This window comes from Podarcis cretensis (genome assembly GCF_951804945.1).
Source record: "Podarcis cretensis genome assembly, chromosome: 5".
In the NCBI taxonomy this organism is placed as follows: Eukaryota; Metazoa; Chordata; class Lepidosauria; order Squamata; family Lacertidae; genus Podarcis; species Podarcis cretensis.
The window spans coordinates 10,159,568-10,184,781 of NC_137174.1; the positions used below are offsets into that span (position 1 = coordinate 10,159,568).

The window sequence follows — 25,214 nt, forward strand, 5'->3', positions numbered from 1 at the left end:
TTAGCAGCTTAGCGGATCAGCTGATAAGCGGCTTAGCGGATCAGCTGTTAAGTGGCTTAGCGGATCAGCTGATAAGCGGCTTAGCGGATCAGCTGATAAGTGGCTTAGCGGCTTAGAAAAGGGGGGGAGGGGAAAAAACCCACAGGCACTCGCAAGACATTTTCGTCTTGCGAAGCAAGCCCATTGGAAATTCGTTTTGCGAAGCACCTCCAAAACGGAAAACCCTTTCGTCTAGTGGGTTTTCCGTCTTGCGAGGCATTCGTCTTGCGGGGCACCACTGTATTCAGTTTCGGCCGTGCAACTTGAAGCCTCTCCTAGCTGGAGTCTGTGCTGGCTCCGGTTGCTTCCTATCCCCCACTCAGCTCTTGGTGTCCAGGCCCTCCTTTTGGACAAGAAAACGATCTTCAGTGCCACAGTGCCAGGTAGCATTTTCAATGTAACAAGTCTGAGCCTGCGCTCCCTGTTAACTTGGCTGCACGAACCTGAAGGTCTGAAAAATACTCATATAGACTTGGTTGACTGAACTACATCTGGCATGGTTTTCGATTGCACCTTCCCTTCCTCCGACTCCTTTTCTGGGCATTTGTAAGAGCCTACACTTCAGCATACTGAAGTTTCTGGTGGTACAAATTATTCTGGGAGACACAGCAGCTCTCACAGTGGCCCTAGGAGGAAACACTAAAGGTGAAATGTCTGAGGATCTGATCAGTTCCACGATCAGTTCAATTACTCCAGTGTTGGATATCTCACCTATTTGAGATGAGAATTATCTAGCCTAGATGATGATCATGGATTCCTGGCTCGGTAGCTGGGGAAGTAGTTTTGAGAAGGAAACTGCTCGGTCTCGCAGGGATGCTATAATGGCAATTTCCTGAAGCTGAGGGAGATTGTGGCGGCAGCATGTTAGTACTTCTCAAGGCAAATGGAGGGACGTTGTGTTGCATCATGTGAACAGACAGCAAAGATCATTGTCACAATCTCTCCTAAATGAAGGCCTCCTGCTCTTCTGGGGTCCTGCAGGCAGTGGCCCTAAAGACTTAATGAACAAACACCAATCCATTGGTTTCTGAATTCCAGAGAATATCCTTAATTCCAAGAGTAGTGACCAAGGTTGGGTAAGTGGTGATGTGACTTTTTCTTCTCTGTTTAGCAATCCACTGATACTTTTTTTCATTAGGAGAAGTAATAAGAGACAGTCAACCCACTAAGGGCAGATTGGCCAGTTGATTTCATAGACACCTTTCCTCCATTTCTTTATATCTCCTAGGCTAGCATAAAGTTATGTGAGCAGCAGGTAGGGATATTCCTTATTGCTGCACAGTGCTGAGGAGACCATGGTTCTCAGATTCCAACATCCTCGTGGCTCTGTCATGCACTAGAATCAAAAGTATAAGCATTTAACTGCTTGGAGGTTGAAAAGAACCTCCCCCTAACCCATGATTACTCCAAACACGTCTTTGGTACATTTCTGGCTTGTTCTGTGACCAATAGTTCGTGGGATTGCAAGAAAGGATTCATCAGCAGGTTGGGGGGTCTAGTAAGATCTCTTATAGAAGGGGTTTTGGAAGTCCTGGAGTTTCTGCAGGACAGTCTTAACACATTTTGCAGATAGGCTTCAGCTTTGGCTAACATTGTAGGCCCCTTGACATCTACTCCAGCTTCGCACTCTCATGTGCACTGGCTTCTGAGAACAGTGTTCCTCATTCTTCCCACAGCTTGTATAGTCCTTGTCTATCATAGTTCTGTGGGCACTAGCCAAAGCTCTTTCCAAGCTGTTAAAATTTTACATTTGTGTATGTGAATTTCCGTCCTGCTCTGCCTATACCAAAGGACAGTATACTTGCTCATGGCCTACTTCACTACAAAAGTGTGGCCGTACGCGAAACATAGTGAGATTTATTTTTATACTTTGCTTTTTAACCAAGGTTGGCTGTCAGGGTAGTTTACCATCAGACTCTGCATAGTACAATATAATTGGGATTATGTTAGAATGCGTGTAGCAGTCTCTTCTGGACACTGGTGATAAAGCACATGATCTAAGTCCTTTTCTAGACAGAAGGGCACTGTAGGAGCTACAGAACTGATTTGACAGGGCAAAGCCTTAATTAACAGAAATCTCTTTAAAATGGCCCTTGGCAAAAGAGGTACCCATGGCATTTCTGGATCTTTGGTTAGGAAATACATTACCATTTGAAATGCATAAACCCGTCAATCAGTTTCCTAATGTGTGAAGATGTACACACAGCGCTCAGGGGAGCACTTGTGAGTAAGCAAGCCAGGGTGCCTTCTAGAATGTGGAAATTAATGGACAAACCACAGTAGAGCATTCTGTCCTGTGGGCAACCCGTGGATCACAGACCATATAAGTCCAACTGCTAGATTTTAGCGAGCCCCTGGGATCTCTTCCCGCCCATCAGCTGTTAAGTGGGGAGCATAAAGTGTGCAATTGCACCTCCTTCCTTTGGAAGATGATAAAAGCATAGAGGAAACGTCCCAGCAGAGAGGTATACTTGCGTTTCTTGAAAATACACAAAAAGCACACATGCAGTCTGCAAATTGCATATATGCAATTATTGGGATGCAAACTGCATTTTGATGTTTGAGGCTTTGGATAGCTGCAAGAGAGGGCTCGCTATTCAACTGCATTTTTTATTTTTTGCATTCTTCTGAAATTTCTAAGGTTGGTTGGTTGATTGGTTTTCCCCTGTTATGCAGTCATGATAAGATAAAGTGTGTTTCAGAGCTTTTTAAAATAACCTTCATAAAGAGAGCTATGGATAAAATGGAAGAGGAAAGTTGAGTGCAGTTAAATATACATCTATGTTACCATGGAACATCGCTTTGTATTCAGATCTGACACTTGTATATGGGAGTGTGGCTCCTGACAGCTTCCCATCCAAGTAATATATCCCTCCTTCGCCCTGAACTAATGAGCCAGAGATACTCAGTGCTAGTCTTTTGAAAGAGAGGAACGTGTATCTATGACGCCGTGAACTCTTGGGTCTAACAACTTCGAATTTGCAGGAACTGCAGTTCCTGCCTCTTCTCTCTGAAGATGGCAGCCTAGAATCTGGACCATGTAACTTAGAAGAGGTGTCTTTATGGATAAATTCAAAATCATGGGTTGGGTATTACTTTTTGGTAATTGGTAATTGGTGAAGGAAATGCCCAACCTGAATACAGTGGTCCCTCACAAGACGAAAAGAATCTGTTCCGCGAGTCTCTTCGTCTAGCGGTTTTTTCGTCTTGCGAAGCAAGCCCATTGACGGATTAGCGCTATTAGCGGCTTAGCGGATAAGCGGCTTAGCGGCTTAGAAAAAGGGAGGGGGAAGGGGAAAAAACCCATAGGAAATTTGTTTTGCGAAGCACCTCCAAAACGGAAAACTCTTTCGTCTAGCAAGTTTTCCGTCTTGCGAGGCATTCATCTTGCGGGGCACCACTGTATTTGAAATCCTTGCTATTTTTAAATGTACCTGCGCTAGACGCCCTATCCCTCTTGAGTGGCAAAATGAGGATTCCGTTCTTGTGAATTTATGTGGATTTATGTCCATTTGGGAAGAAAGGGCTTATCTGTGCCTACCCTCTCTTTGTTCTGCTCCATTTCATGGTCTTATTCTTTCTGGGTTTTGGAAGGTTGAATTATTTCCCCTAGTGCCTGGTCACTAGGTTATCATGTGTTCATTGAAAGCTGTATGGCATCTCTAAAACTACTGAAGAGAAGTTTCTTATACTGTTAGAACTTTTCTCCGTGAGCTCCATTTCATCAGTTACATTTTAGGCTAGTGGTTCTCAAAAAAATTTGCAGCAGCAGAACCTTTCGCTTTGAACAAAACTTCAATGGAACCCATGCAGCAAATTGATTTTAAAATTATTTTTGCTCCTTGCTGCTTCACCCCTCCCCCACGCGGTAATCTTCAGCAACAAACGGCAATGGAAAACCAGTGCTATTCAATTCCTGGAAAGCACAGCAAGGGAAGGAGAGAAGGAGAAGGGATTCTCAGGACACTTCTCCTGCCCCAGTAGTGCATTTAATCTCTTTGACTGTTGCAAAAATGGAAATTGCATATTGTTTGCAATTGTCCGCCCTTACAAATACCTCCTTTTGGGTGAAGGTGATGGAGAGGGTTGTGGGGGAGCAGCTGCAAGCATTCTTGGGTGACACAGACTATTAATATCCATTCCAGTGTGGGTTCAGTGCTGGCCAGAGCAAGATGGGAGGAGCACAACTTTGCTCCTGGTTCTCGATCTCTTGTCGGCTTTTGATACTGTAGTCCGTTGTGTGTTCTTGAATGAGAATTGGGTGCAGAGTAGCATTAGGAGAGTTCCTTTAAGTGCCATTGAATATCTATCTGAAGCTGTTGGGAGGAGTCATTAGGAGTTTGGGGGTAAGGTGCCACCAGTATGCTGATGACACTCAGCTCTTGTTTCTCCATAACATCTGAATCGGGAGAGGCCAGGCAGCCCTTGGACTAATGCTTGGATGCAATGGTGAAGTGGATGAGGAAGAACAAGCTGAGCTTTGAATCCTGAGAAGACAGAGGCACTGTTGGTGAGTGGTTCCCATGTCCGAGAAATTAGTCAGTTGCCTGCCCTGGGTGGCTTGCACTCCTCCTGAAGTAGCAGGTTCACGGCCTGGGGGTACTTCTGTATCCAGCTCTGTCTCTGGTGGCCGAGGCTGCCTCCATGGCTAGAATTGCAGTCGGTATGACAGCTATGATCCTTCCTGAGCAGGGAAAGCTTGGCCAGCATGGGTTCATTGCAAGCTTTGAACTCTTTCCTTGCAAAACCAAGATCTGCTCCTTGAAGGGCCGGTCGTTTTGTGCCTGAGTGATACGCTGCTGCTCAGACAGAGAAGACGGGGAGGGGGAGGCCGTTTGTCTCAGCTCCTCCCTCCCTCCCTCCCTCCCTGTTAGTTGCCATGACTCAATTTCTCCCTGCGGTGGGGGTTGCCGCACAGCTGAAAAGCAGGCCAGCAGCTCCTCCTCCTGGCTAGCTACCGTGGTGGTACATAGTGAGTAAGGCTCCTGGATCATCCCGCTCTCCCATTCCTGCTTCCGAACCCTTAGAAATAAATCATAGCAGGGAGGAGACAGTGCTCACCAGCAGCAGGAATGCTCAAGAATGCAATTAATTTTTAGGGGACAAAGGAAAAGAAAATAATTTTCAACACGTTTCTGGGTTAGGCTTCCAAAGACGGAAAGTATGTCTGCTTGAGAAGCTTACTTGTGTTAGTATCAATTCTAGGCTGCCTGCCTCCCCCCCCCCCAAAAAAAAAGACTTGCCCTATTACAAGGGAATATTGTGCCAGTTGAGCACTTTTGCATCTGTTTCCTCATTCTTTTTAGGTCTGTTAGGTAATAGTTAACCTAGGCAGATAATACAGATTTCCTATCAATAAAGCAGGAGTTACTTGCTACCTTCCTGTTGTTAATTTGATTTCTCACCTGCCCTTCACCATAAGGCCCTAGGGTTGTATTGGGCACTGTATTAAAAAATGGGTAATTTGCAGGTGTCAACTGCATTGGGTGTTGTGATACACTGTGCTATTGTTAAGTTTCACAAGCACGGCAAATAGGCAGTGTGAACCTCTTGATTCCCATGACCTTTTTGAGGTTATCAGACTAAACAGATATTTTTCTTTGCCTTGCTCCTGGGTTGCTTTGCTTTATCAGCTTTTATAGTGATCTTGTGTATTCTACCAATTTTTATGTGAACAGCAAGGCTTGTTAAATTTTGCCTTGAAGGTGAAGGGTGTGGGTTTTTTCAGATTTCCTTTCCTGAATATCTTAAGCAAAGAAAATACTTGGCAGTTCATTATTTTTTTTAAGGTATATTCAGATATTCCTATCCTCTTCAAGCCAACATCCTTCTTGTCCGTAGCAAAGTATACCACATGGAATTTGACAAGATAAGCCATTAAACCCCTTAGGCTTCAACAGTTGTCTTTGTGTTATATGGGTAGATCTTACCTTACATTAAGATTAGGTTCCTGGGGACGGGGCATCAAATGTTGTCAAGAGCAAAAGCTGGATAATTCCATTGGCTAAACAGCACTGTTAGTGTCCGAAAAATGAGAGTTTCGAGTTCTATGGTTCAATATATCCCGTAGGAGGGGATGCCATCTTGCTGCATCCAAATTGTAAATGACATTTCAGTTGTGTTTTGACTGCAGACCTTCATGGTCAAATCAGCCAATTGCTGTCAGATCAGCTAGAAAATTATTTTGTATGCTAACTTACTTTGGAAAAGTAGTCCGTACCACATCATTTCCTATATTAATAGGAAATGCCAAATGAGTGTTACGTGCATGCACAGTTATGTGTGTTTCTGCAACATGCTAAAACTTGTTTGTTATCTAACACGTGCTGTACTTTTCTTTCCTGCACATACATCATCCAGCAATAAATATGAATAAGAACCAACAAAGCTTCTATGAGTGTCCCAAGTGTCATTTTTGTAGCCTTCTGTCTATAGTAATAATTGTAGCCCCTTTCTCCAAATGCCCAGGCAGGCTAATGTGATTCTTCATTGCTCCCCTTAAAGGTAAAGGTAAAGGTACCCCTGCCCGTACGGGCCAGTCTTGACAGACTCTGGGGTTGTGCGCCCATCTCACTTAAGAGGCCAGGGGCCAGCGCTGTCCGGAGACACTTCCGGGTCACGTGGCCAGCGTGACATCGCTGCTCTGGCCAGAGCCAGAGCCGCACACGGAAACGCCGTTTACCTTCCCGCTGGTAAGCGGTCCCTATTTATCTACTTGCACCCGGAGGTGCTTTCGAACTGCTAGGTTGGCAGGCGCTGGGACCGAGCCGCGGGAGCGCACCCCGCCACAGGGATTCGAACTGCCGACCTTTCGATCGGCAAGCCCTAGGCGCTGAGGCTTTAACCCACAGCGCCACCTGCGTCCCATTGCTCCCCTTATGCTTCCCTAAATGCCTCCACTTTGCCACTGCTCTCAGTTCCTCAGATTTCAGTTCACTTTGTGAACTTTGTGGTTTCACCTCTGTAGTTCTCTTTTTCTAATGACCAAATGTGCTGGCCAAAGAAAGACGTTAAATGCATATTGGCATTTAATGCACAAGCAAAGAGCTACTGGAATAGGGTATTGATAATTTACCGGGAGTGTGGCTGGCCGGTAAGGTTAGGTGAGGAGCCTAGTTTGTTAGTACAGGTTGTTTGGAATAACTAACTATCTCTGTTGTTCTGTGGTTTTAAACATACGTTTTATAGGAAGGGTTGTAGCTCAGTATAGATCACCTGCTGGGTTCAGTCCCTTTCATCTCCAGGTAGGTCTGGGAGATAATCTTGCTTTGAAACCCTGGATGGTCCCAATGGTCTAACTCTGTATAATGGAGATTCCTAGGTTCCTATAGTTACAGATTAAAATGTATTCTGGCTCCTACTTTAGAGATTATAAATTTCTAAAATCTCTATAATATTACTTTGCCATTATGCTCTTTTCGCTGTAGGTTGTATTGCATATGAAATACTGAATTACTAACAATAACGAAAGCCATTTTATATCCTAAATCAAGCTGTCATATATTTAAAAAGGTCTATGTGGTTGACGCTACAGTTCTGACATTTGCTTTAGAGCCTGGCTGGCTCCAGAGATTGATATGGCTCGGCAAATGCAAAGGCCTAGCTTATAAAAATTCTCTTGATGTATTTGGTTATTTGGCAGGCTTTTTGGAGATTTCAGTATGACGGCTGGATATAGGGCCATTTCTCTGTCCAAAACCACCTAGTGAGGTGAGATTCAAACTGGAAATTTCCCAATTCCTATAGTTTAAGATATTCCAAATGCATACCATAAATTCCTGGTGCTGTATTTTAAATTCATACTCAACATTATTATTGTTTTTTATTTAGTTCTGACATTTTATTTTTGTTGTTTCTTTTACCCAGCAGACGTGGAAATGGGTATAGCTTGGATGCAGGCTTCGGTTCATGCGTATGCATTTGGACAGCACTTTGTATCCTCTTAGTGCTCGTCCAGTTGGTAGCGAACTCTTAATGTGGATGAAGTTGCGTATCTTCATTTCAGGAACCAGTAGTGTGACTACCCGTGTGAAACTAGAGCTGGGTGCTTTGTCTGTCCAGGTGTGTTTAAAAGGTTTCAAAAATTTAACGGTACAGTGGTGCCTCGCAAGACGAAATTAATCCGTTCCGTGAGGCTCTTCGTATAGCGGTTTTTTCGTCTTGCGAAGCAAGCCCATTGACAGCTTAGCGGATTAGCGCTATTAGCGGTTTAGCGGCTTATCAGCGGATCAGCTGATAAATGGCTTAGGGAAAGGGGGGAAAACCCACAGGAACTCGCAAGACATTTTGTCTTGCGAAGCAAGCCCATAGGGAAATTCGTTTTGCGAAGCGCCTCCAAAACGGAAAACCCTTTCGTCTAGCGGGTTTTCCGTCTTGCGAGGCGTTCGTCTTGTGGGGCACCACTGTACTTGTTTGTCATGTTCACTGTTCTCCTAAAGGTAAAGTAAAGGGACCCCTGGCCATTAGGTCCAGTCGTGACCAACTCTGGGGCTGCGGCGCTCATCTCGCTTTCTTGGCCGAGGGAGCCAGCGTACAGCTTCTGGGTCATGTGGCCAGCATGACTAAGTCGCTTCTGGCAAACCAGAGCAGCGCACGGAAATGCCGTTTACCTTCCCGTTGGAGCGGTACCTATTTATCTACTTGCACTTTGATGTGCTTTCGAACTGCTAGGTTGGCAGGGGCAGGGACCGAGCAACGGGAGCTCACCCCGTTGTGGGGATTTGAACCGCCAACCTTCTGATCGGAAAGTTCTAGGCTCTGTGGTTTAACCCACAGCGCCACCCGCGTCCCTCACTGTTCTCCTATATTAGCCCAAATCTTATATGACGTTTGCAGTACATTCAATAGACTTTCAGAGATGACACATGAAAGTAAATAGAGGGTTGTTTACACAATAAACAGTTTATTTAAACCATTGATGTGCTGCCCTTTGCTTCGTGCCAGAAATCCAAGATGGTTAACTATAAGGCTTTGGTAGCATTGCAATATAGCATAATTTAAATACTGTGGAATTAAATAATTTTTTAAAAAAAATCCAGATTGCACCAGTGCAACAATAAAATGATATAAAAATCACGCCTAACCCTAACAACAAAAGCCTTCTTAAAATGAAAGCTCTTACTTACTTTTAAAGAAGGGAGAGTTGAGGTTACATCAAACCTCCCTGAGGCGGAGGAAGTCTGAATATTATCACCAAAAAAGATGTCTAATTTCAGAGAGTAGGGGGAGCAAGGCTTTGGCGATGACTTAAGCATCTTAACAGGTTCATACTGGGGACAAGTGGTCTCTTTCAGTTATCTGGCTCCAGACCATTTTCAGATTTTATAGGTTAATGCTAGCACTTTGAATTGGGTCAGAAAAACAGCTGGAAGCCCATGAAGTGCACATTCTTACTTTTATTCTATGTATACCACTATTACTATTACTATATCTATATCTATCCTCTATCTCTCTCTCTCTCCCTCTCCCTCTCCCTCTCCCTCTCCAGCTTTTGTATGCTGTTGCATAACACAAAATTCTGTGCAACTTACAATAGAAATAATGTAAATATAAAACAGAAAGCATAAAATCAAAGCAAAACAAATACAGCAAAAACATTTGAACACAGCACCCTCAAGATTATAATTATTTAATTAAAAACTGAGAGGTCTGGAGCACACAATTTTTTGGGAAGGCATGAGTAAACAGACAGATGTTCGGCTGGGGCCAGAATGTGCCAGGCTAGCTTCCCTGAAAAGACTGTGTACTATAACTGGTATTAAAAAAAGGTAAAGGACCCCTGACAGTTAAGTCCAGTCATGAACATCTCTGGGGTTGTGGCACTCATCTCGCTTTACTGGCCGAGGGAGCCGGTGTTTGTCTGCAGGCAGTTTTTCTGGGTCATGTGGCCAGCATGACTAAGCTGCTTCTGGCGAAAGCAGAGCAGCGCACGTTTACCTTCCCGCCAGAGTGGTACCTATTAATCTATTTGTACTTTGACATACTTTCGAACTGCTAGGTTGGCAAGAGCTGGGACCGAGCAACGGGAGCTCAGTCCATCGCGTGGATTCGAACCGCCGACCTTCCGATTGGCAAGCCCTAAGCTCAGTGGTTTAGACCACAGCGCCACCCGCATCCCTAGTTCCACCCGCTACATACTAACCTGCCTTAAGTCATTTGGGTTGAGGAAGATGCACCCCAAGCAGGGTCTCCAAAGAGGACCTTAAGGTTTGTGTAGCTAAATATGGGAGAAGGTGGTCTTTCAGGTAACCTCAGCCCAAACCACTTAGGGATTTAAAGATGAAAGCCAATATTTCATTTTGGGCCCAGAAATGGACTGGAAGCCATCACAGCTGACAAAGCACAGTTTCTAGAGACTTGCTTTTATAGGCAGCCCTACATACAATACATTGCTATGGTAAATGGGAGGTTACTAGATTGTGGGAAATTGTGGTCAAGCCAACTCAATCCAGACAAGGTTACAGTAGGTGCATCAGTTGAAGCTGCTAAAAGACACTTCAAGCTGCAGATGCTACTTGAGCTTCCAACAACAGTGGATTACTAAGTGGATTACTAAGTACCCCTAGACGGCACCTCCATCTAGAACAAACTGGACATCATTCACTTGGATGGTTGGATGAATGAGCCACCAACCAACACGACACTGTTTTTATCTCGATTGGAACTTGGTTTATTCACCCTTTTCTAGCCAGTTCATCCAACCCATGCCCAAGCTCTGCTTCAGGACCAACCACAGCATTTCCAGCATCTGATGAAAGAGAGAGATTAAAGTTGAGTGTCATTTGTATACTGGTGACACCTCAGAACAGATCGCCAGATGACCTAGTATTTCATGGAGATGCTAAACAGCATGGGTAAAAGAACAGAACCCTGCTGAACATCAAAGCACTACCGCCAGGGGATCCAGCAATAACCCCCCAGCACTGTCTTCTGGAAATGGCTATCCCAAAAGGAGCAGAACCATCAAGCAGTGCCTCCTGTCTCCCAGACGTAATGTAGAAAGCTATATACAGAAGGCTGGTTGTATCCAAAGCCACTGCGAGGTCCAGGAGAATCAATAAGGAAGCAGCCGTCTTGTCTTTTTCTCAACAAAGGTCATGCCAAGCATAGTTTCTGCCCCAAACCTAGCCCTGAAACCCAACTAAAAATCCCAAAGTGAGATTACTGTAATCCAAATCTTTTTATTACTGATGTACTGATCTTTTGATCACCTTGGCCAGGAAGGGAATGTTCACCGCTGACTTATAGGCTAGATTTCTTCAGGGGTAATATTTTAAAGAAGCTGAGACTGCTGCCTCCATCAGACATTTACAGCTCTCATGGACCGACTCCCTGCTAGACAAAATAAGCAATGGATGGCAAGAGTCAAGTATACAAGTTGTTGACCAGACTCGCCCAGGCACCTTGACCACATCCTCAAGCTCCAATAACTCGAGAGTCATTCCACAAAACCAGATCAGACACTTCCACGGTTGACGCTGCTTTAATTGTGGAGCCCAAGTCTTGACGGATACAGGAGACTATCCTCGGAGCATCTTTCAAACGCAGCACAGCTTTCTACCGTTGGTTCTGCTATCTCCTCCCTGGGCCATATTTCAAAAGGTCCTACACCTCATTGGAAAGCTCCTCCAGACAACACTGAAAGGGTGCAAAGGGGGCGGGGAGAGAACGGTTTCTACACTTGCATCACTAACTCAGAGTGGACTGATAATAGTCTCTCACTTCAGCCAGACTGTCGTGAGGCTTTTCCCACTTGTGACCCCGCTGTATTCCTGCTTGCTTCATTGCCCTCAGTTCCGGTGTGTACCAAGATGTTGCGTGGATTCTGCTCAGCAAAAGAGGGCACTCGGGAGCAATCAATGGCAACCACCCAAGTAATCCCTGAGGGCCACTAGGGTTTCAGCAGCTATTCCAACCATAGCTGCCAAAAAATATTCCAGAGCCCTTCGGAAATTAGCAGTCTTTGGGAGGTGGGCCCCATTTCACAAGCCTCCCCCAACTCTCCAGAGGGATAAAACCACGAAAAGCCTAAAACACATTCCATTATATGTGGAAACGTACTGGAAAAGTGGTATATAAATTGTGTAAATAAATAAAGTTAACTTATTTATTTATTTATTTATTTATTTATTTATTTATTTATTTATTTATTGTAATTTATATTCTAGACCTTTATATCTCCAGGTAGTGCAATTTAAAATAATGATGACAAAGCATATAAACTAATATAGGAAACTGGAACAATATAAGCATTTTGGTGGGACAAAATTTTGGAGCTGGCTTGGAGGAATTAAAACCCTCAACCTTCTTGGTTGAGACTAGCTGTTAACCCAGTTATTGATATTGTTGTCTGCTTGTGTTTATGTATTAAGCATTTATATCCTACTCTCCTGATGGAAAAGACCATAAAAACAATAAGAGAGGAACAGCAGTTAAAACCGAACACAAATACATTATCTGCCATGTACAATGAACTGGAGAAAGTGATTTTTAGTGTGTTGGCTAATATGCAGCAAATTTAGCAAATAATTTTGGTGGTTCACTTCCACAAAATTGTGCAAGAGAATTCCTAGAATTTTTAGGGTTATGTCGATTTTGTACTTGTCAAATAACCACGAAGAAAATCTGAATTCTGCAAAGTTTGTAAGTATGCACGTTAAGGATATCACACTCAGTGAAGGAGAGCGTCCTATATCAGGTAGCATCACTTTTTGAGACAATTCACATTCAATTTTTCTTCTGGGGAAAGCGTGCCTCTTTAGTTACTGTGCTGTCCTCACTCTGAGAGAAAGCTCTTTGTAAGCTCTGAAAGCCGTATTCTGAACTCTCTATCAGTTTCTACACTTGCATGTTGGAATCATATTGTATATGCAGCCAGGTTGTAAGTTTTAAACACATTTGGCTAAATTTCATGACCTCAAATTTAACTGTCTGGATTTATGTCTTAGCATTTATTTCTCCCGAGCACCATCAACTGACTCTTAACGCTTCTTTGGCTTCCCCTCTCATTTCCCATTTCCTCGTTACCTTGGCTCAGAACCAGATTCTATTGTGGTACACTGATATTTCACTGGATATTGTTCTGTGCTGTTGGCAGAAATTCCGAAGCACTGCTAAATCTACAAAGGGATTTCTTGCAGAACCACAGAGCTGTCACCTTCAGCAGACAGGACCCTCTTGGAACTTTTCTCTCTTCCAGTTTCTAGTTTCTAACCTTTAAAGCCCTATACGGCCTAGGACCCTCGTACCTACGGGACCGCCTCTCCTGGTATGTCCCACAGAGGAACTTACGGTCTTCAAATAAAAACATCTTGAAGGTCCCAGGCCACAGAGAAGTTAGGCTGGCCTCAACTAGAGCCAGGGCTTTTTCGGCTGCGGCTCCAACCTGGTGGAACGCTCTGTCACAAGAGACTAGGGCCCTGCGGGACTTGACATCTTTCCGCAGGGCCTTCAAGACAGAGCTGTTCTGCCAGGCCTTTGGTCGGGGTTCAGTCTGACTCCATCTCCCCTTTCATAAGAACTTGCATGAAAGTGGCCTCCCAATTTTTCTCACAGGCCCATATAAGTTCAGCACAAACAGTTGGGCCTGGTGAGCATTTAAGGTCCCCAACCCTAATCTGCGGGTTGCCATCCGATTGGATTTTATTCTGATCCTGATCTGATTTGAGGATGTATTTTAATTGATTGTCTGATTTTATGTTAATGTGTTATACATTTGATGTTAGCCGCTCTGAACCCGGCTTCGGCTGGGGAGGGCGGGATATAAATAAAATTTATTATTATTATTAATAATAATAACAGTAATGATGGATTGAATCCAAGAATAGGTTTTTCCTGCTCCATTCTAAGTACCCTTAGACAGCCTATCCACTAGGAAGCATCCATGTCAGAATAGGAAACATTTCACTCACTGAGTATTTGACAGATGTTCCACTGAAATGTCATAAATGCTTTTTCTTTTTAGGACCATTTCCCTTTTGCTTATAGTAGAGCCTATTCGATAACAGTGGGCCACACACACTCATACTTGCAGTGGTCTTCTGTCACAAAAAAAGGAGTTTGTTAAATGAGAATGTAAGACAATTTGGGCAGGATTCACCTAACATACCCTATCAGAGGAAGCCCTGTGCCGGGACTTGCATTTGCAAAATGGGGCTTTCCCCTCTCTCATGCCCCCTGACTGGCTCTGGGGAGGTTGGGGGAACCCTTAGAACAGCATGGGGGGCAGGGAGGGGAGAGGGGGTTGTTGCATCTGGCAAGCTGCAGCGCTTGCACAAACAGTAGTTGGAAGAATGTGACATTGAATCCTTCCTTTTATTAATTCTCCTTTAGATTTCAGACAGTCAAGGAGACGAGAGATCAGAGTCTCCTTATGAAAGTGCAGACGAAGGTCTTGCAGAAGCCTCTCTGTCATACAAGAAGTCTGATCGTGGAGGAGCAACAAGGAAAGAATATGTTTGTCAGGTAAGGGAGACATTTTGTTTGAGTAGGTGACAAGTTGCAGTACACTCGTACCTTGGAAGTCAAACAGCTTAGTTCCTGAATGTTTTGCCTCCCAAACGTCGCAAACCCGGAAGTGACTGTTCCGGTTTGCAAACTATTTTTGGAAGCCAAACGTCCGACACGGCTTCCGTGGCTTCCTGCAGCCAATCAGAAGCCGCACTTTGGTTTCTGAACGTTTTGGGAGCCGAACGGACTTCCGAAATGGATTCCGTTTGACTTTTGAGGTACGACTGTACTCTGAAGTGATCTCAGTAACATGCACTGCACTGTAGGCATAAATAGAATCATAGAATCATAGAGTTGGAAGAGACCACAAGGGCCATCGAGTCCAAGCCCCTGCCAAGCAGGAAACACCATCAGAGCACTCCTGACATATGGTTGTCAAGCCTCTGCTTAAAGACCTCCAAAGAAGGAGACTCCACCACACTCCTTGGCAGCAAATTCCACTGTCAAACAGCTCTTACTGTCAGGAAGTTCTTCCTAATGTTTAGGTGGAATCTTCTTTCTTGTAGTTTGGAGCCATTGCTCTGTGTCCGCTTCTCTGGAGCAGCAGAAAACAACCTTTCTAGAATTGGGCAAGATTCTAATTGCTCTCACTGAAGGATCAAAAAGGTTGTTAATGAGTGGAAAGAAGAGTGTTTTCCTGTTCCTTTGCTCATGCATACAGGATTGAAACTGGAATAGAAATGTGGTTTTAAATATGTCATAAAACTGAGAAAGGTAGCTGAGAAGGACAGAAACAGTTCATCAGTATCCTGTACCCTTTTTCAACTCTTTAACTTTTTCCTCTTCTCATAGCTCTGTGAAAAGCCTGGAGACTTGCTGCTCTGTGAAGGACGGTGTTTTGGTGCTTTTCATGCAAGATGCACCGGGTTCTCTGGAAAGACCTCGGAACACTTTATTTGCAGCGAATGCTCTTCAGGCAAGTCTTCGCTCATGCATGCCAGCAATATTTGCATATTTCGTTTGAAGAAATTGTTATCTTTTAATGCCATGCTTACCTGGAGGAAAAGATTTCTGTTATCAAGTTCACTCTAAGTTTGTTTTTTCCCCTCCTGCAAAAAATCTTTCTTATTTGGGATTGGGAAGGCTTTCCTCTGGTTTTCTCGGCTAATAATCTGAAGGAGCTTTGCCTTCTCTTGCAAGTTTAGGACTTGGTTGAATTGCATGGGTAATCAGGAACAAGTTGCTCACTAAACATTCCTTGCGGTGTTACTTTTTTCCGCTTGCGGAGTTTCTGTGATGGATTGTGTGAACCTGCCTGTGGAAATGTACAGTGGTACCTTGGTTCTCAAACTTAATCCATTCCAGAAGTCCGTTCCGAAACCAAAGCGTTCCAAAAGCAAGGCGCACTTTCCCATAGAAATTAATGCAAAATGGATTCATCCGTTCCAGACTTTGAAAAGCAACCCCTAAAGCAGCAACTTAACATGAATTTTACTATGTAACAAGACCATTGATCCATAAAATGAAAGCAAGAAACAATGTACAGTGGTGCCTCGCAAGACGAAATTAATCCGTTCCGCGAGTCTCTTCGTCTTGCGGTTTTTTTGTCTTGCGAAGCACGGCTATTAGCGGCTTAGCGGCTTAGAAAAGGGGGGGAGGGGAAAAACTCGCAAGAACTCGCAAGATGTTTCGTCTTGCGAAGCAAGCCCATAGGGAAATTCGTCTTGCGAAGCACCTCAAAAGACGGAAAACTCTTTTGTCTAGCGAGTTTTTCGTCTTGCGGGGCACCACTGTACTGCAGTCACACAATCAATCAGTAGTTGAACTGGGTTCCTCACAGTCACACACACACACACAGCCGCAAAAATAAAAACGCAAAATAAATAGCAAAAACAGACAGACCTCAGTGTAACTCAAAATGGAAGCGTGGCACTCAAAACGGAGCACGTTCGGCTTCCGAATATGGTTTGCAAACCGGAACACTTCTGGGTTTGCAGAGTTTGGGTTCCAAGTTGTTCAAGTAACAAGGCGTTTGAGAACCAAGGTACCACTGTATACAGAGGCAGTGTGTCTCTGTTGTTGCTGCGAATCACAACTGGAAAGTGCACTGTTGCAGTCATCTCCTGCTTGCGGACTTTCCTTTGGCATCTGCTTGGCCACTGTGAGAACAGGACATTGGACTAGACCAGCTTTTCATGTCAATCCAGCAGGCCTCTTTTTACATTATTAGAATATCACATCTCTCTCATTCTTTTCAGGTGTTGTGTTCCTTTCTTTATTACGGTGCTAAACACATTTTCAGTTTGGGATACAAAATCTGCCTAAATCCCCTGAGACATTTTAGATGTTCTAGAATCTGAATGTACTTTTGGAAATCTATAATTTAAGGTAGATGTTTGCCCTGATCAGGGTTACGGCCCACCCAGTCTTCTCTCATAATGGCTTTCATAGGGATTGGATACATTTGCCTTTTGGGGGGTGTCAGAAAGTGCATGTACATGTTATATATAATATTGGGAATGTTTCTATCTGTAAGAAATTGAGCCCTGCTTGCACATCATGGCAGGGCAATGAAATGTAAGAAAACTTAAGATACAGGTAGCTTACTGATGTATAAATAGTGCATCTGCTGGAAAAATATGGCTGATAAAAGGTGGAAACTCTGGCTTCCCTGATAGAGGCATTTAGGATCTTGGTCTTAAATATTCATAGGAGATGCATTAGTGAAGAAGTACATGTGAAGACTAATCAGTCATAATGTTTATTAAGTGTGGTGGCGGATTTTTAATTTAGAAACTTCAGTTTCTGGTGTTTTAATTAATTACCAGTAGAAGTAAGGTGTTTTTGTATTAGTCTTTAGAGTTTAAAAACATTCAACTTGTTTTTAATTCTTTTTATTAGGTGTTCACACATGTTTTGTGTGTAAAGAGAAAAAATCAGTAGTGAAACGCTGTATTGTATCCCACTGCGGAAAATTCTACCACGAAGCTTGTGTGAAAAAGTTTCGCCTCACGGTGTTTGAGAACAGGGGTTTCCGATGCCCTCTCCACAGTTGTGCGAACTGTCACGTTGCTAACCCTTCAAATCCCAAAGTATCCAAAGGTATTTATTTTCTGTTACTTCCCCCACCTTACGTATTTAAAGTACTGTTGCAGAGGTGATTCACACACATTGCTATCCACAGCCTAGATGCTACTGCCATTTGTCATGTGAACACTCAGCGAAAAGCATGAAGAGCTTCCATGCCAGCAGCAGAAGCTCTCAGAAATAACTAGTACTAGGATAAAATTCCTACATATACAGTGGAACCTCTACTTACGGATGTAATCAGTTCCAGAGGGTCGTCCATAAGTCGATCTGGGTTGCTGGTAGAAGTGCCGCTGTGCGCAGATGCATTTGGTGGCAGCTGCTTCTGTGCGTGTGCAAATACCATATTTTTTGCTCTATAAGACTCACTTTTTCCCTCCTAAAAAGTATGGGGAAATGTGTGTGCATCTTATGGAGCGAATGCAGGCTGCGCAGCTATTCCAGAAGCCAGAACAGCAAGAGGGATTGCTGCTTTCGCTGCGCAGCGATCCCTCTTGTTGTTCTGGCTTCTGAGATTCAGAATATTTTCTTTCTTGTTTTCCTCCTCCAAAAACTAGGTGCATCTTATGGTCTGGTGCATCTTATAGAGCGAAAAATACAGTACAGTGGTGCCTCGCAAGACGAAATTAATCCGTTCCGCGAGGCTCTTCGTATAGCGGTTTTTTTGTCTTGCGAAGCAAGCCCATTGACAGCTTAGCGGATTAGCACTATTAGCGGTTTAGCGGCTTTTAGCGATCAGCTGTTAAGCGGCTTATAAGCGGCTTAGCGGCTTAGGAAAAGGGGGGGGAGGGGGAAAAACCCGCAGGAACTCGCAAGACATTTTCGTCTTGCGAAGCAAGCCCATAGGGAAATTCGTTTTGCGAAGCGCCTCCAAAACGGAAAACGCTTTCATCTAGCGGGTTTTCCGTCTTGCGGGGCACCACTGTATTCACTTCTGGGTTTGCCATGGTCGCAACTTGGATTGGGCCCAGTAGAGGTGGTCGTAAGTAGAGGTTCTACTGTATTGGGAATTTCCGCATGGCCATTAAGAATGAAGCCAGGATGTGGATAAGGCCTGTTTTGTCAAATGAATTTCATCAGAATGAGTTCTTTGCTATAGAACAGAAGCTGAGTGTCCAATCTTCCCCTACAAACAGAGGGGAACCCAGAGGCACCTGATGCTTATCGCTGCTCCTTGTTCTAGCACCCCATGGTTTGGGAGGGTTGTCAGAACTGAACCATTATATTTGGATATTATTTAAAGAGCATTATTTGCATGGTCTCGTTATGCAGGTTGGGGCTGGTGGGACTTTTCTGTCCCATAACTGATTGCTGTGAACAGTTTATTGATGGACAGGACACTGTGAGGATGATGGGCATAAAATGGGGGAGAAGATGGTTGTAAAAAGGCTGAAGGAAGAGCGAAAACAATTTTCTTTTATATATATAATTTTATTAGGTTTTTTTAACATATCATTTTCAACAGTAATTAAATATACTTTTACATCTTATTCAAATTTTTGACTTCCATCAATCCTGTCTGAAAATTTTCCAATCTAATCTCTCAGTCTGCATTTCTTATCTTCCCTATTACATTTCAAACTCATAACCAATATCTCTATCTTTTTCTACTTTGTAACACTTCGTATATTTCTGCTTACAAAACTTCTTGTAGTCCTACTAGCGTAATTTGTTGGTTACAGTTGCTCTTCAAATAATTCATATACTTCTTCCAATCTTCTGTAAATCTCTTGTCCCTCCGGTTTCAAATCCTTCCTGTCATTTTGTCCAATTCTGCATAGTCCATTAATTTCGTCTGCCATTCTTTCATCAGAATTTCTTCTTGTTTCCATTTATGGGCTAACAATACTCTTGCTGCAGTTGTTGCATATAAAAATAATTTAACATCTTGCCTATTAATGTCCTGACCTATAATACCAAGTAAAAATGCTTCTGTTTTTTAAAAAATAATTTCCATATGCGGAATGTTATTTCTCTCATCTGAACATACTTGATGATAGTTTGCATGTGTGGTCTTAAAACGTCACAGAAATTCTGTCGGGGCACGGTGGGGAGTGGTAAATAGTTGAGATGAGCTCAGTTTCTACTTTGCAAAGCAGTACAAAACCAAGCTATCCTTGCCTTTTAATGGTCAGCGTGGAATGAGGCAAGGATAAGTCTCCGAAGGGAGGCCATAAATCATTGAGTATTCAACAGAGGTGGAAGGTTAGAAGCTGTGTTAGTTTTGCAAACATGCAGAAGTTGTCATATTGATTCCACCATGTGAATGACTCCTTCATTAAAATCAATAAGACTTGGATTTTAAACTCTTATTTCTTATAGTTATGCTCAATATAGATACCCGTTTTACTTTACTTCCTTATGCAGTATAAGACCTTTTAGAGCAGAAATTGCCCAGTTCCTTAAACTTGTTGAATTTTTAGGGCAAGTCTCATACATTTTGCATTAATTCTGTTAACACAGAAATTTGCAAGATTAGCACTGAGAGTTGATGCAAACGAAACGCTAGACAACGTATAACATTCATTCCACTTTCACCCTGATCCGCACCACGTAAATTTTTGCCACACTTCTGTTTTGCATCAGTTTGCTGACGCTGAGGAATACCTCTGCAGCCGGATCCTACTTCAGCTACAGTACCCTAAAGCCCAGACCTTAGTTCTTGCTTGCTAATACAGTTGTCTTAGGGTGGGGCATTGAAATCACTGTGCCAGAGCAGCCTTACTAGCCAAAAGGCTGCTCATCTTTTAGTTGGGGTAGACTTGGAAGCAGGGAAGGCAAAGGACGTTCTTGCTTTTGCTCATTCAGTGCAGATCAGTGCAAATTAAGATTGAGTGCTGACCGAGTGCAGTGAGCCTGCATCGTAAGCTTTCCCATGCGAACCGTGGCCATTGGCAATGAAATTTCCCATTGATTCCCCAATGTTTTCAGTCAATTGTCTTAAAGGATGATGCACATGTTTGTTTTATTTCATTTTATTTTATTTTATTTTATTTCATTTTATTTTTGTTTCCGCCAGGCAAAATGGTGCGTTGTGTCCGCTGCCCTGTGGCTTATCATGCTGGAGACGGTTGCGTTGCTGCAGGGTGCTCAGTGATCACTTCCAGCAGCATAGTTTGCACCAACCACTTTATTGCCACTAAAGGGAAGAGTCATCATGCGCATGTCAATGTAAGCTGGTGCTTTGTATGCTCGAAAGGTAAATAAAGGAGTGTCTTTATTTTTTTCCTTATAAAAGTAACGGGCATTTAAATTTCACTATTTTGAAAAGATTATTACCGTATTTTTCGCTCTATAGGACGCACTTTTTCCCCTTCAAAAATTAAGGGGAAATGTGTGTGCGTCCTATGGAGCGAATGCAGGCTCCTTGGCTTCAGCGATAGCAACGCGAAGCCTCAAAAGCGCAGAGGGAGTGCTCCCTCCACGCTCTGGAGGCCACGCGTTGCTTTCGCTGAAGCCTGGAGAGCGAGAGGGGTCGGTGCACACCAACCCCTCTCCCTCTCCAGGCTTCAGGGATAGCCACATGAAGCCTTCAGAGCGCAGCGCGAGTTCCTGCTGCACTCCGCAGGCTTTGGGTTCCTTTTGCTGAAGCCAGGAGAGCAAGACTCCCGGCTTCAGCAGAGAGGAAGAGCTGCGCAGCGCCCCTTCAGTGAAGTGGGAGGAGAAATGGAAGGGGCTCTGTTTCTCCTGCTGCTTCGCTGAAGGGGCGCTGAGCAGAGAGGGGGAGATTTTTTTTTCTTCTTGTTCTCCCCCTCTAAAACAAGGTGCATCCTATGGTCAGGTGCGTCCTATAGTGCCAAAAGTAAGGTATATAAAATCTATTACTGCAGTAAGTTTTCTTTCCTTAAAGTTTGCTTATTCTATTTAAACAACTTCCTTTGCCATTCCGAAATGTGTGTGTTGTGAGGGTGCGTGCGGGGGGAGACTGCATTTAGAACCCAGGAATTTGCATGTTCCTGCATTGCAGGGGGCTGGTCGCCCTAGGTCAGGCTCGTCCAACCAGTAGATCGCGATCTACCGGTAGATCCCCGGCTCATCCTGGTAGATGACGGGACCCTTATCAATCGTGGGATTAAATAAAGTTTACCAAAAGTTAGCAAATAAAAGCTGAAGAACTCTGGGCAATCCTACCCCAAAAAAGCTCAGCAACTCTGGGTTCAATAACTCTGGGCAATCCACCCACCCCACACATGCTCCTCCTCCCTCCAATGACAATGTGTAGATCACTGCCAGTTTTTTTATACTGAGAGAGATCGCAGTCTCTTGGGAGGTGGACGTGCCTGCACAAGGTGAAACTTGGAGTTCTTTCCGACTCTACAGTTCTGTCTAAATGTATCAGTGTGTTAAGCACTTGCAGTAAGGCACGCAGACACATGTCCTTTTATTACAGATTTATTGAGGTTAGAGAGGGCATAATACAGTGGTACCTCGGGTAACATACGCTTCAGGTTACACACTCCACTAACCCAGAAATAGTGCCTCAGGTTAAGAACTTTGCTTCAGGATGAGAACAGAAATCATGCTCTGGCGGTGCAGCGGCAGCAGGAGGCCCCATTAGCTAAAGTGGTGCTTCAGGTTAAGAACAGTTTCCGGTTAAGAACGGACCTCCAGAACGAATTAAGTACTTAACCTGAGGTACCACTGTATATCCTCTTGGGACATGGGTGGCGCTGTGGGTTAAACCACAGGGCCTAGGACTTGCCGATCAGAAGGTCGGCGGTTCGAATCCCCACGATGGGGTGAGCTCCCGTTGCTCGGTCCCTGCTCCTGCCAACCTAGCAGTTTGAAAGCACATCAAAGTGCAAGTAGATAAATAGGTACTGCTCAGGCGGGAAGGTAAACGGCTTTTCCATGCGCTGCTCTGGTTTCGCCAGAAGCAGCTTAGTCCTGCTGGCCACATGACCTGGAAGCTGTACGCTGGCTCCCTTGGCCAATAAAGCGAGATGAGTGCCGCAACCCCAGAGTCAGTCACAACTGGACCTAATGGTCAGGGGTCCCTTTACCTTTACCTAATATATCCTCTTAGAAGATAGTTTTGTCCTCAGTCTTTGCCATAGATTCTATAGAGTCCCTTCTCAGTATCTTCCTTGAGGGGACCAATGAATATAGTAAGGTAAAGGTAAAGGTACCCCTGCCCATACGGGCCAGTCTTGACAGACTCTGGGGTTGTGCGCCCATCTCACTCAAGAGGCCAGGGGCCAGCGCTGTCCGGAGACACTTCCGGGCCACGTGGCCAGCGTGACATCGCTGCTCTGGCGAGCCAGAGCCGCACACGGAAACGCCGTTTACCTTCCCGCTGGTAAGCGGTCCCTATTTATCTACTTGCACGCGGAGGTGCTTTCGAACTGCTAGGTTGGCAGGCGCTGGGACCGAGCAGCGGGAGCGCACCCCGCCGCAGGGATTCGAACCGCCGACCTTTCGATCGGCAAGCCCTAGGCGCTGAGGCTTTAACCCACAGCGCCACCTGCGTCCCCAATGAATATAGTACTGGACAGTTAAGAAAACACCTGGCCATTGTCATGTGCACCAGGGTATATGGCCTGGTTTATGCCTGTATGGGTGACTCTCTTAGAACCACATCTAAGCTACATTGAGATATAAGGCTCTCTCAGGTGTCTTATAATCGTTAGTTTTAGCTTATCATTTTTACGTAATTTCTTTCACCGAGGTTGTGAATTTGTACAAAAATCCTTCGCGTCCTGTAATTGGTTGGTTGACCATAATAAACGCATGGTTAAAAATGCAAGCAACAAGGTTTGAGGATTGTTGTTGTTGTTGTTGTTGTTTATACCCCGCCCATCTGGCTGAGTTTCCCCAGCCACTCTGGGTGGCTCCCAACAGAGTAGTGGTAATAATAATAAATAATAATAATAATAATAATAATAATAATAATAATAATAATAAAGCGATCAAACATTAAAAACATGGATTAATGACAAATACATAAAGGTTTGTGGAACCTGCCTCTTTCCACAGACAAAAATGCATTTGTAAGAAATAGAACCATTGCTGCGACTGATCAGTTTTATTGGCAGCTCTTGCCTCCCTGCCACTGCCATGTGGCCCTTGGAAGGTTCCCCATGAAGAGATGTGCCCCCCCCCCTAGAAAAGTTGCTCCACCACCCCCCCAGATTAGAAGTGCAGCCTGTTCCGAACAATGTTGCATTACCTCTGAAGGATCACGTTCACCGTTCGGAGGCATCTGGGAGGCCAGGTGTTCAGGCAGATCACTGCGTGTTGTCCCAGGCTCCCTTTCTCCTCCCATTAGGTGACTTGTGCTGCCGACCGCTCAGCATGTACATTGCTATTTAAATGTGGATTTCTTTTCCTGCAGGGGGAAGCCTTTTGTGTTGTGAATCTTGCCCTGCAGCGTTTCACCCAGATTGTTTAAACATTGAAATGCCGGATGGAAGCTGGTACTGTAACGACTGCAAAGCAGGAAAGAAAATCCATTTTCAGGATATTATTTGGGTCAAACTGGGAAACTACAGGTTTGGACTTCTAAAAATAGAATGACTATTTGAAGTGGCCTTTATTTTTATTAATGCATGCTTGTATCCCACCCTTTCCTTGACCAGCTTAAGGCAGGGGGAATTCCTGTACGAGCCCATTCATAATGGGGCTGAGATTCAACAACCTTTTATTGGTTTGCTTCAGAGAGAACAAGGTTCTCAAATTCTCCCTTCTTCTTTTGGGGCAGGTGGTGGCCTGCAGAAGTCTGCCATCCGAAAAACATCCCTCCAAATATCCAGAAAATGAAACATGAGATTGGAGAGTTTCCTGTGTTTTTCTTTGGCTCTAAAGACTATTACTGGACGCATCAGGCTCGCGTGTTTCCCTATATGGAAGGAGACAGGGGAAGTCGGTACCAGGGAATTAAAGGAATTGGAAAAGTCTTCAAAAATGGTATGGCTATTTAATCGTTTAGCTAAAAACAGAGTACAGTCCTACCTTGGTTCTCGAACGAAATCCGTTCCGGAAGCCTGTTCAGGTTCCAAAACGTTTGAAAACCGAGGCGCAGCTTCTCATTGGTTGCAAGAGCTTCTTGCACTCAGCGGAAGCCGTGTCACATGTTTGGGTTCTGAAAAACGTTCAAAAACGGAAGCATTTACTTCCTGGCTTTTCGGCGTTCGAGAACCGAAACGTACGACAACAGAGGTGTTCGGGAACTGAGGTTCTACTGTACCATAGGTTCTGGGGACCTGGGTGCCCAAGCACCCACAAAATTCCCCATGAAGGGGCCAGGTACCCACAAATTTCTGTGCCAGGGTCATGCACCATGATTGCAGAGCCAAGCTGGCACTCCTGCAGAGTACTGTAATACGATGTGATAGTACCATTTTTAAAATAAAACACCACTGCACTTCAGCCACGAACCGCAATGCTATAAATGGATTGAGGCTGCGTTGGTCAGCTTTCAACTCGCTTTGTTTCTGCTTTCATTGCATTTGAAGAAGCTTGTTAACTTGCTTTTCACCCAAGGAAATGGGTATATTTATTTTAGAAATGGTATTAACAGGGGTTATTTTTTAAAAAAAGAATGTAACTGCAACTGTGGTCTTCAGCAGATCCAGCAGCGAAGAAACAAGAATGAGCAGAGATGATCGGAAGATGCTTTGAAACACTAAATTCCCCAGAAA

At 44.2% G+C, this 25,214-nt stretch overlaps 2 protein-coding genes across 6 annotated transcripts in view; one reads left to right on the top strand and one right to left on the bottom strand.

The window, feature by feature from the left end:
- NSD2 (nuclear receptor binding SET domain protein 2) overlaps positions 1 to 25,214 on the top strand; it is a 78,825-nt gene that overhangs the window by 40,471 nt on the left and 13,140 nt on the right. For all 4 annotated transcript variants that reach the window (XR_013838603.1, XM_079975097.1, XM_079975099.1 and 1 more), the window contains 6 exons: positions 14,371 to 14,502; positions 15,340 to 15,463; positions 17,389 to 17,589; positions 20,594 to 20,773; positions 23,909 to 24,065; positions 24,275 to 24,480. Coding sequence is in view for 3 of the 4 variants with exons in the window: in XM_079975097.1 (XP_079831223.1) it covers positions 14,371 to 14,502; positions 15,340 to 15,463; positions 17,389 to 17,589; positions 20,594 to 20,773; positions 23,909 to 24,065; positions 24,275 to 24,480 (1,000 nt within the window). In the remaining variant the exon portion in view is untranslated. The remainder of the gene's footprint in view (positions 1 to 14,370; positions 14,503 to 15,339; positions 15,464 to 17,388; positions 17,590 to 20,593; positions 20,774 to 23,908; positions 24,066 to 24,274; positions 24,481 to 25,214) is intronic.
- The window catches only part of MXD4 (MAX dimerization protein 4), a 227,019-nt gene that overhangs the window by 11,670 nt on the left and 190,135 nt on the right, over positions 1 to 25,214 (bottom strand). The window lies entirely within an intron of this gene.